The 17,413-nt window shown below is 38.0% G+C and overlaps 1 protein-coding gene across 1 annotated transcript in view; it reads left to right on the forward strand.

Annotated features, from left to right (window-relative positions):
• PREX2 (phosphatidylinositol-3,4,5-trisphosphate dependent Rac exchange factor 2) overlaps positions 1–17,413 on the forward strand; it is a 299,116-nt gene that overhangs the window by 164,136 nt on the left and 117,567 nt on the right. The window contains exons 22-25 of the mRNA XM_029923458.1: positions 2,698–2,882; positions 5,155–5,316; positions 15,626–15,845; positions 16,396–16,603. Coding sequence (XP_029779318.1) covers positions 2,698–2,882; positions 5,155–5,316; positions 15,626–15,845; positions 16,396–16,603 — 775 coding nt within the window. The remainder of the gene's footprint in view (positions 1–2,697; positions 2,883–5,154; positions 5,317–15,625; positions 15,846–16,395; positions 16,604–17,413) is intronic.

Genomic DNA, 17,413 nt, shown 5'->3' on the forward strand with positions numbered 1-17,413 from the left:
TGTCAAATTGGTTTCCATACAACACCCAGTGCTCTTCCCTTTAGGTGCCCTCCACCATCACCACCACCTCTTTTCGCCCCTCCCCCTTCCCCCTCAACCCTCAGTTCATTCTCAGCATTCAATAGTCTCTCAAGTTTTGCATCCCTCTCTCTCCCAACTCTCTCTCCCTCCTCCGTTCCCCCTGGTTCTCCATTAGGTCTCTCTTGTTTTCCTGCTGGACCTATGAGTGCAAACATCAAAAGGTGGTTTTATTAGAGCCTGGAGACAGGACCCGTGGGTGGAAAGAGCTGTATTGGGGCTGTGCAGAGTGAGTGATTATTTACCTTCAGGTTGGGAAGGGGTCAGGGACCATGTACATCTCTCAGGTATTTTGGGAACAAGGCTTCCAGGACCTTGAGGGGCTAGCTGCTGTTAGAAAAAGGTCATTTATGTACTGTTTACGTAAAAATTCAGTCCTTAGATTCTCCGTATATCGGTGGGGCCATAAGCTTGGAGTATGATTGCCAACCTGTATCTGGGGGAGGGTAGAGATAAAAGAGTTTTCCAAAGAAATTTTTATATGTTGAAGTAGATGTACCGGGTCCTGGGGGGACAGGCTAAGAGTCCCTTTGCCCTTAGCAAAGTGTCATCATTGAAGCGGCCGAGCTCCCAGAGGAAGGCGACTCTGCCTGTTCCAAGGACTCGTCAGTAGGCTGGAAGCAGTAAGGAAATGTAATATTTCATTTGCCTTTGTTCCCCACATCAGTCATTTGCTTACAGTAGTATTCTTTTTCAGTGTGTCTGTGCCTTGTCCCAGTTATTGAAAATCTTGTATGTTCAAGTCACTTTCTTAAGTCATTATCTCCAAATAGGTGTTATGTGAAATACATAAGTAATACTAGCTAGTCACAACATGTCAGAGCTACTACACTTTGGTAGGCACTTTATTAAGTGTTTTACATGGATTATCCATAAAGTCATCATAAAAGGAACTTTCACGAAAGTGTTATTGTCATCTTCTTTATCTTATGGAAGAAAAAATTGAGGCCTATTAGGTTAAGGGACTTGCTCAAGCCAGTAAGTGGTAGAATGAGGATTCAAACCCAAGTTAAAATGTGTTTTCTGTTTTGAGTTTTAATGTTGTGTAGACCTTCCTAATCCAATGTGGTTCACAGGCCAGCAGCAGCAGCATCACCTGGAGAAATGCTGAATCCAAGCCCCACCTGTCACAGTCTCCATTTTGACAAGATCTGATCTGTACACACATGAAAATTTGAAGCTTTAGTTTAGAAAGAAGAGCTATAGTCCCTTTGAAAATACATTCTTGATTCAAGTAACTTTTACTGTATTCTAACATTAATGGTACTGAAAGAGTCAAACTAATAATGTAAAAAATGAGAGAAAGAGAAAGATCTTTTCATAAGGACTCCTATCATTTCTGTTCTCTCAGTGAAACAAACCAGATACAGATCACTGTATTCAGTGACTTCTTCGTCAAGGGTAAAGGGACGGAGGCAATTAAATTTATGTTTGCATTTGACAAATACCTTGAATTATTGTCTCAACACTGTTTCACAGAAGCCCTTGAATCTTCTCTTAAATTTTCCTGTTATCTTTCCATTTACATTATTGGTAGGTATCTTTGGGCCATTCTATTGTACTATTAGTTTTTTCCAGTCAGCATAGTTACATGGACACACTGATCATCCGGGCGTGCTCAGCTCAGGGAAAGCTGTGTTCCTACTACTCCTGGAAGGAACCACTCAGATCATGGGCAGTGTTAGAAATATTTCAACCACACTGGAGCACCAAGATTGTTATGACACAGCAACTTTCTTATTTACTTAAACTAGGACAAATCTCAGGACATTATCTTGAGCCCTTTATTCCTCATTTAGAGTTAGTTGTTTTTTGCTCACCATCATCATTGGTGCCACAGTTGGTGAGATGCTCTGATCATTGATTTCTAGCTATTCTGGGACTCCATTATTTTAAGCTAAACCATTATTCTGCCATTGTCTCTTTTCTGTTTCTACCATCCTAAGACCTATTTTTAGTTAACCATCCTATTTTTAGTTAACTAATATTCTGTTTTTGCTAATTTAGGTTTCTCCGTGGTTTCTTGCTTGAGATTTTAGGTGTTTTTATACCAGCTGACTGATTGTAGGCCCAAACCTGTAGAAAGACATTCCAGATGAAAATGTCATTATAGCAAACAATGACAAATTTTCTCAATGAGCTAGCGGCAAAAGATGCTGTTTGGGAAAATTCAGGCATCTTGTTTGCAGAAATAAATGATTAATGCATCTCCTTTCTACCTCTTCAGGATGGCTTTTGTGTATTCTTTCTGCTCTGAACAAATATTTGTTTGATGTTTGAGGCAGCTTTAGGAACCCTGACTTTAAGTCATGCGTGCTTTTTATTAAAATAAAAATTATACAGTTGTATATATAATGCTTATATTGGTATAAGTAGGCATACATATGGTCGATAGATCAAAATGGATGTGCAAAGACTAGTCATGTTAGAGTGGTGAGATCTGGATCATTCAAACATATATTTTTAAAGTGCTCTTGTTTTCAGAAATGTTAACAAGAATATCAGATTTAGCCATCCTTTAAAGAAATCTTTCAGCATTACTCAGAGAGACTCCAATTATTTAAAGAGACTAGCAAAACCCTTCCTGAACTTGCTGAGTGAAAACTGTCCTTATTCCAGAGGTGATTGACAAGTTCAATACCATGGCCATCATCGACGGGAAGAAGGAGCATGTGAGTCTGACGGTGGATAATGTCCACCTGGAATATGGTGTTGTGTATGAGTATGACAGCACAGCTGGGATCAAGTGCAATGTGGTGGAGAAGATGATCGAGCCCAAAGGTTTCTTCAGCCTCACTGCCAAGGTAGGAGTGATCCTGGGAAAACAAGGGATCTTGTTCTAAATAAAGTACCTCAAGCCCTCCCCCACCTCCATTTACAAAACGTAAACAGCTGTATATGCTTCCTCTGTCAACTCATTCAACTTCTTTTCTATCCCCCCCCCCTTATTCAGTATGCATACAACCTTCCTTTTTTATTGATCTCCTTTGGAGTACAGTGTTAAGTTAGATGGGACTCTTGCCCAGGCTAGTGTTAGTTGATTTGGCAAAGGCTTTTCTGCATTTAGCAAGTTTGCTGCATCTGTTGATTCAGTATCATGAATACCTTTCAGATGGTTTTCATGACAGGTGGTGCTTTTTTAAATGTAGATAATCCTCTGAAAAGTATTTGAAGTCATGAAATGTATTATAAGAAATTTCAAATTCTACAAGTCTCATGTTTATTTCATATAGTTTCACAAAGCTTAGAGATACATTTATGAATAGATCTTCAGACATTTATGTAATTCTTAATTGGGAAGGATATCACCCTTAGTCTTTAGGCTAAAGCAAGATAGGAGTAAGGGAGTTTTCAACCAAATGGATAAAACATGTGATAAGTGAGAGGCGGCCCTGTGCTAGCTTTTCATGATCCTTTCAGTAGACAAATCAATAAAAATCCCATTGGATAATCCCCTGGTCTGAGCTTTTAGTATTCCATTGGCATTTATTTATTAAATGTTTATATATTTATTTTCAGAGAGAGAGAGAGGCAGAGAAAGGGGGAAGAAAATACCAAAGTTATTACAGAGCCCGACATGGGGCTCAATCCCACAAATGTCAGGTCATGACTGGAGCCAAAATCAAGAATCAGATCCTTAATCAACTGAACCATTCAGGCACCCCTTCATCTGCTGTTATATGATCTTGGGAGGATTTAGGTATTACAAGTGATAAATATGACATATAGCTTCACTACTTTTGTTTATTTACATGTCAGTTTTTGTTTCATATATGTGTGTATAGTTGAGATAGATTTAGCATCAATAGTATGTATTTTTTAAAACTTTAGTGGGAGAAAATAATATAGAAATCCAAATGCACTATTTCAAAAATAATTATTTTATGTTTTTTTTTATATTCTGAAAGTCAACTTCCAAAACAATTGTGTTATTCCAATGACATTGCACCACTATGTATCTTTCAATATAGAATCTGTATTTTCAAAATGCCCCCCTTCCCAAATACATTATATTATCAAGGCAATCCACGTAAGTTTGAACCCAGGTTATTATCATTATTTTGTCCGTTTTTTAGCTACTTTAAATCTGCAAAGTTACATGGATTATTTTATATATGGCAACTGTATAAGTACTGCAAATATTTCTATTTCATACATGAGAAAAGAAAATCAAAGAAATTAAGAAATTGAACCAAGATCACATAGCTAATGATAAATTGAACTCTACTTTCTAGAATAGTGATTAAACCAAAAACTCACACTGTATTCTGCAAGACAGGGAAATAGAGCTTCCTGTGAGGAAGCTCAACTAAACATAGCATTTATATATATTTTGTCTCAGACAATATTATGAAAATGTCAGGTAAGCGTGCAGTCAACCCTTGCAGTCTTTGAACAATCATCGATATGACACGTAATTCTCCATTCCTTGGAAATTCTTAGTGATCATTGGTATGTACACACACAAACACACACAAATGCTGTCTCTAAATTGATCCAAATGTCCAAAAGGATTTTCTACTTAAATATTTCATATGGTATGGATGCTTTTGTCTGATGTGTTTATCAGCTGGAGCTCAGACACTGCACTGACATTGATTTTACGTTAGCAAGAGAATTTCTTCTCATTTATTCATTTCTTAGCAAACATTTGTTCTCTGCCTTCTCTGTCCTGGGCTCCCAGTAGAAAACAAGGATGCCATTCTATTGGTTTCCTTAGTTTTTGTTGTTCTAAATACCAAACCAAGGGGGAAAAAAATGTTCTGAGTAACTGACTAAACTATAGGCAGTGTGCTCCCACACCAGAGCATCCTGATTCATCCAGCGGGGAGTCTTTGAAGTCCACTCCCTTCCCCCAGGCAACCCTTTATAGCCAGAGGAAGGAAGGCAAAACATGAGAGGCAAACACACAAGCCCATCACTTCACGGTGAGAGTTTTACTGAAGGTAGAAACCCTACCGGTTAAGAGAAGTGTGCTGGGGAATGTCACTCTGTTCTAGAGTTGTGAAAAGTGTATTTGGCTAATTTTGAAGGTTTTCTTTTCTTGTTTTTGTGTGTGTGCCTGTATTCCTACAGATTCTTGAAGCCCTGGCTAAAAGTGATGATCATTTTGTGCAAAACTGCACCAGCCTTAACTCTTTAAATGAAGTGATTCCTACTGACCTTCAGAGTAAATTCAGTGCCATTTGCAGTGAAAAAATTGAGCACATATGTCAGAGAATATCCAGTTATAAAAAGGTAAAAGTTTTGTGTACATTTTTGCATGTATATATTATTTAAATGTCCAATTTAATTCACTTCTTGATGTTTTCATTATTAATTTGTGTATCAGTTTATTGAAATATATTTATATAAAATTTTATTTTTTAATTTATATAATATTTTAGAGTTTAGGGTTTTTAAAATGCCTTTACATCCATTAACCTATTTGATCTTTGCAAACCTGAAAGCTAGGTCACTAGTCCCCATTTTCCAAAAATAATAACCAAGGCCTAAAGAATTAAATTAGTTGCTAGCAAAAGATAGAGTTGGGTTGTCAATCCAGGCCTTATAATTATGAAGTCAATAGTTCTTTTCCTTTTCTTTCAACAGAGGGAAGAGAGTTTTCAATCAGAAAGTACACAGAACATAGTCTATTTGAAATTGACTGATTTGTACATTTATTTGACATATTTATTGAGCACACTTTATATTTCAACACTGTTCTTGGTGCCAGGAATATGGCAGCAAAGGAGAAAACATATTTCTTCTCAGAGTACTTATATGTGAGTGGGGTAAGCACCAAGAAGTAAATAAAGCTCAACAGGAGCCCCAAAATGAAGAAAAAAAAAAAAAAGACCATGGTGGCAGTGGGGCAGTGGAGCATGGCCAGTCATAAGGTTGGAGGCTTAGGCAGAGATCAGTAAGAAGAGCTATGGAAGCCTTTTACCTTACCTTTGGGAACTTTGGAAGGAGTTTGGATTTTCTTCTCACATCAACAACAAGAGTTTTAAACAGGGGTGCGGCTTCATCTGATTTAGGTTTATACAAGATGGCGCTGGCTGCTCTGTAGGAATGGACTGCAAGGAAGAACTGAGGCATAGAGATTAGGAAGAAGCTTTGAGAATAGTCCCAGTGAGTGATGACAACAGCTTGGCCTGTGGTGAAGATGGGGAGACAGAGAAATGCATTTGAAGATATAATTTATAGAGACAGAATTAGTAGATGTTGATGTCCAAAATATATCCTATAGTAAGGTTTTTTTTTCTATTTTTGAATAGACTAGCTAATTAAATTATTTCCCTTAAAATGAGGCTGGTTGTTTAAAATTTGTTATAGCCATCCTAGGAAATATTATTTATCTCAGTGCTTATGAATGTGAGTTAATTGAATATGATTTACATTCCTGATATACAGTAAAAGATAAGCACATATATGTCCAGATAGGGCTGTATGAGAATAGGGAAATGCAAGAATGAATACTGGAGCATTGGTTACCTCAGGTAGAGTAGGGCATGGGGAATAAGGATCACCACATTTTTCTTTAGGACTTCCTAAAATGTTTATCTTGTGAAGTCGAATATGGTTGCTATTTTGATTTTTTATAAATCTATTCATATGAAGAAAAATAATACTCACGATTACTGCTTAAGTGTCACATCTGTTAATTCTCTCTCCATGATTGTTGAGCTCAGTTCACCTATTTGAGTTCAGGAAAGATTTCATGAATGCTTTGTTGTTGCTGAAGAACAGAAGATTCTCTTTTTATTTCTCCTTTCTAAGATAGGACAGTGCTTTGAAGTACAATTTAAAAGGTCAAAACAAATGCAAATTAGTATTCCTTTTTGAACATATTTTGAAAAAATCATTCTCCTTCAGAAATGGGTCTGTATAAAGTATGATAGGCATTCAGGCAGATTCTAGTTGTCAAATTTGTCAGTGTGTGGGGGTCATTGCTCTCTCTCTCTTTTTATTTTCTTCCTACTTCTACCCATTCATACAAATATGCCCCATATTTTAGAGTGGCATGATAAGTAAACTATATGAGTAGAAAAAAACATTAGGATGAGGGTATATTATGTAAGGGAGTGATTCAGCTGCTGTAAGAAAGACCAAGATAACATGGGCTTAAAATTTGAAAGTTTTTATTTCACTCACATGAAAGATTAATGGGATTTGAGTCCAATGGGACTAGATCAACACTCTTCTAAAGCTCCTTCTATAGTTTTGCTGTCTTCCCTAAGACATTGCCCTCTTCCACAAGGTCAAAGTTGGCTCATCAGCACCATGTCTAAGTTATAGCCCATCAGAAGAGAAAAGAAGTGGAGAGCAAAGAGTTTCCTGTTGAGGCCATGAGCTGAAAGTTGTACAATCACACCTGTTCACAGTCAAGTATTCCTTTAGTGAAAGCAGGCTGAGAAATAGTGTCTCTCACTGGGCATCCATGTGCCCACTAAAATTCAGAGAATCTTCTTAATAAAAGGAAGAAAGAGAATGGACATTGGCAGTTAATTAGCAGATACATTTATAGGTAAAGTTATATTACAATAGATGGTATAGACCACCTAGGAAAAAGGGTGATAAGGTCAGCAAGTGCTAAGATTAGTTAGTTGCTAAAGTGGAATATTATATTTGACCTGCAGTTTCCTGATAACCAAAAAAAAAAAAAAAAAAAGAAAAGAAAGAAATACAGTCTATCACATATTTATCAGCATCCCTATAATTTATACATGTTTCTTAAAAGAAACAAAGCTTTTCTTAGACTAAATTATGAAACAACTTACTTTCACACTGAAATTACTCTCACACTGAATTTCAAAGAGGCGACACCAGGAAATGTCAGGGCAGTATCTGTAAATACGTCCTTGAAAAAGAGGCAGCAGTTTGTTTTATGTGGCAGATATTTTTAATACGCTCTTTAATGAATGCCAATGGCATGGGTCAAATACTCAATTTCACGGAAACAAATTTATTGCAGGTTGGGGTGGGAAGAATAGGTAAACATTTACTAAATGCGTAACTGTTATGGAGGCAATAATTGCTTAAGGATGGCTGCCCTCCCACACCTAAAATCTATATGGAAGGAAGGTCAAAATACGTGAAGTAACAATAATACTGACTAACCTATTAGGAGGTGCCGTGACGACTGGTTGAATGCGTTGGCACCCACACCCTCTTCTCTCTGTGCTCCCTGGAGTTCTGCAGCACACAGCAGTTTATAGCAATCTGCTATAGTATCAGGTATTGCATAGATATTTTACAGTTTGCATATGTTGTATAATTTTATCCACACAGTTACTTGAGACACATTATCTATTTCATTGATAAAGTGGCTGAGGCTCAGCGTGGTCAAGTAACTTGCCCAAAGGCATGCAGCTGAACACAGCTGTGGAACTTGAACCTTGCTCCCTTTTATTATAAGTCTGCATTTGACACTGTGTATACCTGCATTTGACACTGTGCTACACAGCATACATATTCAAATTCCACTGCTAAATTTCACTATCCAGCTAAACAGAATGGGTCAGATTATAAGGGCAGTAGCATTTCAGTAAAGGAGAAATATTTGTGGATTAAATAGTCAACAAATGCTAGCCGCTGTAAGTTGGAAAGGTTTGTCAGAATGCAGAGGGGTAGAAATGGCACTCAAGTAAAGAGAGATACTGTAAGTGAAGGCAAAGATGTAGAAAGGAGACTGATTTTATTGATGAAGAATTGGCATGTTGCTTGGTCTAGAAAGGAGGATTTGAGTTCGATGCTATTAAAAGGAAAACTGACAAAATCTGATTTTTTTCCAGTGATATTTTAGAGTGGCATAATAGTCAGATTTGTTTGTAAGAGTGGTGACTTGGTCTCATCTAGTATCATTGGGGATGGAACGAAAGGGATCAATCCAAGCAGTACATAGGAGGTAAAATATATCTGACTCTATGATGAGTTGGTTATGGTGGATGAAAAAGGTGTTATACCTTGTTTTTTAGCAAAAATATGGAGAATATTATGTTGGGACTAGGATTAGAAACATAAGGGACACGGTTTTTCCCAAAATGTTGGGGATTCTCAAAAACATGATCCTGCCGAGTAAAAAGTTTCTTCCATTTTCTCAGAAGTAACTGAAAGCCCAGAAAGCTTGTAAAGCAGAGATGGACAGGCTAATGGGTGGTGATTTTCGATGATAAAAATAATATCACTGAATTGTGGGAAGCTCTTGTTATGTACATTATTGTTGTTTGAGCCTCGAAACAGCTATATGTACTGAATACTCCTACCATCTGCTTCTTTCTCCAGGAGATTAAGAATTTGCTTAAGGTCACTTAGCTGGCAAGTAGCAGACCAGGTATCTGTCCTATGGAATGCTATCTCATTTGTTTTTATTTTTAATTTTAGAAATAAAGAGAAAATTATAATTAACTAGAACTTAAACACCTTCAAAGGTATCCTTTTCAGCACCCCTTATTGACCACAAACACAGAATAATTGATTATCTTTCTCACTAGATAGGGAAGGTTAGCATGAAAATATTTCAAGGATATTTTTAATTTGAACAAAATTTAGATACCTAAGACAATAATAGCCTTTTTAGGTTATGTAAGGTTAGTTCCATTTATGTATCAAATGCATGTTAGCAGAGACTATAGCATTTGTAAATATATATTTTTAATTTTCATGTATTTACTTTTAAACTATTTTCAGTAGCATATTTTCCTTTCAGATGAAGGCTTCAAACATCCCTCTTTTTTTTTGTAAAATAAAATGTATCCATAGAAACTAACATCTCAGAGACGCTGGCTTTCCTTTATTTTGACTCTAAAAGTTTTAGGTTTTAAAAATAGAAACAAGTTGTTTTCTGTAGTTTCTATAGCCAGGCTGCCCCAATCATAATAGATTTTCTGGCCAGCTGTACAGGCTACAGATGTTTTTTAGCACATGTCTGAGAGAAGTTGCAGACCTTACTGGAGACCTGAGTGAATCCTAAGCAGGCATTTAATCTCCTTGGGGCAGGATGTGTGGGTGATCCAGACATAAAACTATGCACTGTTTGGAGAAACATTCTTATCCTAAATTGTCCTTGGAACTCTTTTTAGTTCTAGATTAATTCTCTGTTGTAGAGTAATTCCATAATTGGGCTTATTTTGTGTATTAGGGATGTTCCTCCATATAAATATTTCATGAGCTTTGAAGAGATAGTTCCTGCTTACACAAAAATATTGGCATGTAGGAATCTGAAGTCCTACTTTAAATATTCCAAATGCCTTTTGTTATTAATACCACAAAATCCTCAAACTGATTGATATATGGGTCTGGGTAATTTGTGGTAAAATTTTCCCCATGTCCCCTTCCTCTGATACAGAATTTTTATAACTCTATGCCAATTGAGTTTTATACTTAATTGAAATGGGATACCATATGCAAAATAGTAGCCTACTTTTATATGTTTTTTCACTTTTTGTCAAGAGACTCTAATTAGATTTTAATGTATTTTCATGGTTAATAATTTGTGGATTAACTACCTAGAAACCTGAAGTTCCATTTCCAAGAATTATTTATTCTTATCAATTACAAATATACTTTAATATCATCTAGCTTTTAAAAATCAATATTTCCCTTGACCTCCATTCTTTTCTCTACCTATTTTGTCATTTTGTCATTTCTTGAATTCTATCCTGCAAAAGAACTCCCTATACTTGCTCTGTATACCTATTGACTCACTCACTTGTCATTCTCAACACACTCAAGATGGGCTCAAGTCCCAGCCTCTTTTTTTTTTTTTTGGAAAGAACATGCAAATGGGAAGGGGCAGAGAGAGAGAGAGAGAGAGAGAGAGAGAGAGAATTCCAAACAGACTCCATGCCCAGCATGGAGCCTGATGTGGGGCTTGATTCCACAATCCTAGGACCATGACCTGAGCCAAAATCAAGAGTCAGACACTCAACCTACTGAGCCACCCAGGCACCCCTGAAATGGCTCTTTCTGAGGTCATTGATGACCTGTATTTTGCCAAAATATGTAGTTGACCGTGTATTTTTCTTTAGCAGTTTTTCTGTCGATGCCTGGTTTTGTCTTTTCTGGGTGGGTCAGTCACAATGAGTGTCTTCTACTTGTTCATTCTTTTTACTCTGATCTCTTCAGGCTACAGAACATAGGATTTGCTCCCCCACTCTCTCTCCACTCTCCATCCCCTGGTGATCACATTCGATCTCCTCACCATCTGACCTTCTATTTGGGTCTAACAGATATCTCAGGCTTCACATGTCCAGGATAAACTCCTGATCCTGTCCCTCCAGTTTATCATATTTGCTGTTTTCTCTACCTCAAAATGAGACCCACCCTATGCATTGCTCAGTCTTAAAACCTCACATACATTCTTTTTTTTTTTTTTAGAGTTGGTTTAGTATATTATATATTTTAGCTTTGAAAGCCATAGAAATCAGTTATCCCGTTTTTTTTTTCACATACAGTCTTTACTCCTCCTTCTCACATACCATTCTCTTGGCTTCCCATGTCTCTACCTTCACAACATTCAACCTTTTCTACATTGGGCTCACAGACAGCCTAGAGCGAGCCAACATCAACTCTCCCATGAGTGATCTTCCTGCTTCCACCCTGCCCTTGTTTTGAGGGGCTGTGAATCTCAATCACAATAAGAGCTAAGTCCTTCCAATGGCCTCTGAGCTCCTGTATGAGCTGTGCCTCCTTCTACCCATGATCTCCCTATTCCTGTCTGTCTCCTTTCCCCTCCCCTTTCACTTGCTGCTCTGACCACATCAGTCTTCCTGATGTACATCTAACACACCATTGTTGGGGCTTCTTCATCGGAGGTTCACTCTGCTGGGAAGCCTTCTCTTCCTATACCCACATTCCTAACTCTTCCTTCCTTCAAGATTTTGCTTAAATGCTGGGTTCTCAGTGAGGCCTGCACTGACCACCCAGATTATAATTGGCAGTTCATTCTTCACCTCACCTTTGAAACTTCCAACCCTCTTTCCTGGTCCGTTTTGTTTTCAGCTGCACTTACCATCTTCTAGCATGGTGTGATTGACTTGCTATGTTTATTGTTGGCCTTTCCCTTCACCAGAACAGAAGGCAGAAATTCATTTCATTCACTGATAGTTCCCAAAGCCCCTTCAATGGAGCCTGATGTTGAAAGCCCTCAATGTATAATTGTTAGATGGATGAATAAAGGTGGGAATAAGTGGGCTACTCTATCTGTGAAAGGTCTAAAATGCCATCCATCCCAGCTCACCTTCCCCTATACCCTGTACATTTCTTTATTGCAAAATTGCCATTTTTATTTGTGAAAAAGAACTCATTTTTTTGTGCGTGTTTCCTTGTGAGCGTCTCCAAAGCAGACTAACGAGTTCAGTATTCTTTTTGGTGTTTCTAAACAAGATACTGGTTTATGTTGGTGGGGCTGCTTACCACGGGGTGTCCTGACTAGAGCACACTCCTGTGCGCGTCCTACAGTGACAGGAGCTGTGCCTGCCTCACTTCAAGTTTGCGTTACACAACGTGTCACAATTAAATCTTAGAGCATGCCCTCTAGGAGTACATTTTTTAAATGATTTTTTTTAATGTTTTTTATTTATTTTTGAGAGACAGGGAGAGACAGTACAAGCAGAGGAGAGTCAGAGAGAGAGGGAGACACCGAATCTGAAGCAGGCTCCAGGCTCTGAGCTAGCTGTCAGCACAGAGCCCGATGTGGGGCTCGAACTCACAAACCTTGAGATCATGACCTGAGCTGACACAAGACGCTCAACTGCCCAAGCCACCCAGGCACCCCTAGGAGTACATTTTTGATCTTTAAAATGTCTTTAGCACATTTCTAGGACCGATGGCTGTGCGGTTCCTCTTGCACCTCCCCCTTTCTAGGGACAGCCTCAGATGGAGGACAGCACTGCTTTCATAAGCCTTTGTTCTCTGAGAGAGTCCTTAAGCAAAGAAGTTTCTTCTTTGACACTCTTTGAAAGCGTTCCAGCCATTTGGGTGTAGTTACAGACCCCTCCTGAGTGTATGGGGCGAGGGAACAGACTGTGTCCCGCAGGCACTTGTGCTGCGGTGCATGCTGGGAAGCTATGGGAATCTGGTCTCACGGGAAAGGCAACCTTCCCCCTTGTCTCCCTGATCACTCTAGTAACCCCACAGCCCATCACTCTGTTCACTTCCTTCCTAGCACTTACCAAATTTCTAACTGTCTTGGCTGTCATATTTATTATGTAATTGTTATAGATGCATATAGTAGTACATACATTTATATATGTACATTACATATATTTGTAATCATATAATGGTTACATATAAGAATATTATGTTGTTTTTACCTGTGTTGCCTACTAGACCATGAGCTCCATGAGGGCAAAGGCTGTGTCTCCAACATTTACTGTGAGTCTAGAATAGATGTTTCTCTTTATATTTTTCAGGAAGTAGGTAAAAGGTTAAAATGAGAGAAGGCAGAAGCAGCATACCTGTCTATTACGGTCAATGCTGCACCCCGATAAAATTGATTTCTTTGCCTCTGAGTGTGCCACGGGGCCTCATCTGAGATTCTTGTCCCACTACTGCAATGGAAAATACCTCTGACTGCAAGTTTATTTCTGGCGTTAAATTTGAGGTCTTTCCCAGATAAGTCTTCAGGTCACAGTTTCTTTACTAGTACAGTGAGGGGATAGAACAGAAATTCCCTAAATTACCTCCGCTCTTTTAGTGGTTAGGATATTTTCATTATACGTTATTATCAAATTTTCTACTAATTTTGTTGACAGTTTTCTGCATTTCAGTCCACTTCCACTTTAATTGCTACTATGTGCTTGTACTTGGCTGAGCTACATAGCTTTAGATTTGTGATTTGAAAGCACAGTTTAATATGCAGATAAAATAGTTTATATTCTGATGGTGAGCTTGTAAGTTGTGATTTTTGATATCACATCTTTTTTTGTTGTTGTTTAACCTAGAAAGGCTCTCCAGTAACCAGTGTTAGTCTTAATTTTTAATCTTTCAGGGCCCAAATTACTACTCTCCTAGAATAAATAAATAGGATCTGCTTATTGTTTTCAAACAGGAATACAGCACGGAGATTATTTTATCCATATTCTTTATTTTACTAAGAATGGTATGAAGACAGTGACTTGCCTACCATCATGTCAGTTATAAATAACCTAAATGTAACTAAAACATACATAGCCGGTGGCTCTCAGTCCTTTGATTTTGAAAGTATAATTCAGTTCAACTCCATGAGACCCATATGCAGTTCAACTCCATGAGGTTCACAAGACAGACGTAGGTATTACCCTTATGGAATTTATCACCCACCAAGATAGAGATAAGAAAATTATTCATAATTGTAAGGAAAGTTACAGTGGGCAATACCCTAGCACATAGCCAAGGAAGTTGGACCTAGATGAAGGCTCATGGTAGGCCTGCTGATGATTTCATAGAACTTGAAGACGTGTAGAAGTAAGTCTGCCAAGGAAGGAAGAACACTCAGCACACCTTTGTCTTCCGTACGAAGACCTAGAATGAGTAGATGGTATGTAAGAAGGCCTGAGTGAAGGCAAGAAGGAGCCCAGGGAGCAAGAGAATGAGAACTTCAAATAATAACCTAGTCACAGATCAGATTTTGGATGGCCAGATAGACAATGGCAAGGGTTAGACGGATTTGGATTACAAGGTTTGAAGTTGTAGAGTGGCCATTCTTGGGAGTCAAGCAGATCTCTCGAGTGTCACTTCATTTTCAATGACATAAAAGCAGAGTCAGCCTTCACAACGATCCTAACCCAGATGCTCAGCAGTGCTTAGCAGGAGATATGGAAAGTTTCTTTGTTTCTGCCTGTGGTCCCACCCTTCTGAGTTAACCCCACCACACCTTGCTGTCTCACTGGTCTGAGACTCAGGTTTGGACTGGCTTTCTGACAATGTTTGGAATAATCCACTCTTCCCCTGACAGCTATACTCTGCTACTTTGCTTCACTTTAAATATTGTGTTCCTATCTCTGTATCTGTGGACTCCAATGATTTCTCTGTCAGATTCTCAGCTTCTAGCAGCCTGTAGATTTGAGTCCCAGTCAGTGGGATGGCTCTCTTAAAATGGTATTTCTTTTAGGGGTGCCTGAGTGGCTCAGTAGGTTGAGCACCTGACTCTCAGTTTCAATTCAGGTCATATTCTCACGATTTCATGAGTTCGAGTCCCACATTGGGCTCTGTGCTGTTGGTGCAGAGCCTACTTGGGAATCTCTCTCCCTCTCTTTCCGCCCCTCCCCAGCTCACACTGTCTCTGTCCCTCTTTAAATAAATTTTTAAAAACTTTAAAAAATTAAAAAAAACTTTTTTTAGCATCTGTCTTATAATCAGAGTTTCAAAAGATCCTATACATTTGCTGCCAATATTGCTTTGCTTTATTATGAATGTGTGAGTTTTTAAAAAAATGATGATTTAGTTTACAATGTAAAACTTTTTTCACTTATTCCACTCAACATGATTTCATTTTTTAATATTTTGTTATGAATGATGGAAATGAAGTGTTTGAGTTGTCGCTGTGTGTTTAACTGCTATTTATTTCTTCTTCAATTTACAGTTTTCACGAGTACTGAAGAACAGAGCCTGGCCCACCTTTAAACAGGCCAAATCTAAAATCTCCCCATTACACAGCAGTGATTTCTGCCCTACCAACTGCCATGTCAACATAATGGAGGTTTCCTATCCCAAAACATCCACCTCCCTGGGGAGTGCATTTGGTGTTCAGCTGGATAGTAGGAAGCATAATTCTCTTGATAAAGAAAATAAATCCGAGCAAGGTATGTTAGCTTTTGAAACTTTCTTAAATCACGAAAAGTACTTTCGGCAATTATAACTATTCCAGCATCCCTGAAATAGGATAGATTCCTCTGTGTGTAAACAAGTCTGAATTTTATAAAGACAGGATTCCTTTCTATTTTCATTTGGATAATTATACATAAGCATTTACTGAATGAAAATGGAGGTATGCATTTTTATTATTTTTTCTCTAAGAGGAGGTGTGTTCTTACCTTCCTCACATGTATGAGAAACACAGCTTACCCTGCTGTGAAAACCGCAGTCTGAAATGGCCCCGTAAGCAGGAGAAAAGTGCTGGAGGAGCTGCTTCAGCCCAGTGCCACTCCACACCATTGCAGTAGTCTGTGAGATTGAGTCGTACCCACTGGGAGTTTAATCACAACTCCCAGAAGCTTTACTGCCTGAATGAAATTCAGCATTGGATTGGAATTTTATTTTATATAAGCTTGGGTGTCTAGAATGAATTGCACTGGATCGTTACTGTAAGTCAAAGGTCATAAATATTATTCTGGAATGATTTTAACTCCTCAGGGAAACTGAGCCCTATGGTGTACATTCAGCACACAATCACAACCATGGCGGCCCCTTCAGGTCTGTCTCTCGGACAGCAGGATGGGCATGGGCTCCGGTATTTGTTAAAAGAGGAAGACCTAGAAACTCAAGATATTTATCAGAAACTGTTGGGCAAACTTCATACTGCACTGAAAGAGGTGGAGATGTGTGTTTGTCAAATCGATGAGTAAGTATTTTATTTACTGTACTTTTAAATGTGCCTTATAAAATAGCTATAGAATATGTGACTTTTTTGAACATCCATCATTCTCTTTTATTTATAGAAATGTAGGATTTGTGTGTGTGTGTGTGTGTGTGTGTGTGCAAATCACATAGATCCTCTTTATTCCAATGCCTTACAAATGTTATAACATGATAAATATATTGATATACATTTTAAGGATGCACAGCATTTTATATATTGTCAAGTGAAACTGCAATACAATCTAAGTTTATTTTGGGAGTGTTTGCTGTATCATTGGATTTAATGAAATGTTTAGAGGTGCAGTAGGCATGACTTTGAGTAGACAATGAAAGAAAATGCAAAATGTTTATTGATTTGTGATGTGGTTTCATCTCAGCTTGGGCAAACCATGCAGTATTTAACACATAGTAGCAGAATATTTACTATTGAAGCTTGAAAAGATGTAAGTTCTTTGTGTGCAATCTTTCATTTATGCATGTGAGAGGGTTTTCTTTTTTTTAATATTTTTACATTGTAGTATTTGTTTTGCTTGTTGGTGGTGTTTGCTTATTTAATACATTCTGTCAAGGACAGAAATTACATGCTGGGTTTTTTTCCCCATAGGAAGTGTGTCTTGGGTTTTTCCCTTATTATTTTCTTTACTTTTTTTTTTCTTTTTCCTCTTCTTTTTTTGGTGGTGGGGGTGGTTATGTTTAAATGAAGTTGCTTTTACAACACCAAAGACTTAATCATCCATTTCCTACATAAAAGGTAGCTACGTTTTTGCATGGACCTCAAGTATATTGTAGTATA

Source organism: Suricata suricatta, chromosome 15, assembly GCF_006229205.1.
Source record: "Suricata suricatta isolate VVHF042 chromosome 15, meerkat_22Aug2017_6uvM2_HiC, whole genome shotgun sequence".
Classification (NCBI taxonomy): Eukaryota; Metazoa; Chordata; class Mammalia; order Carnivora; family Herpestidae; genus Suricata; species Suricata suricatta.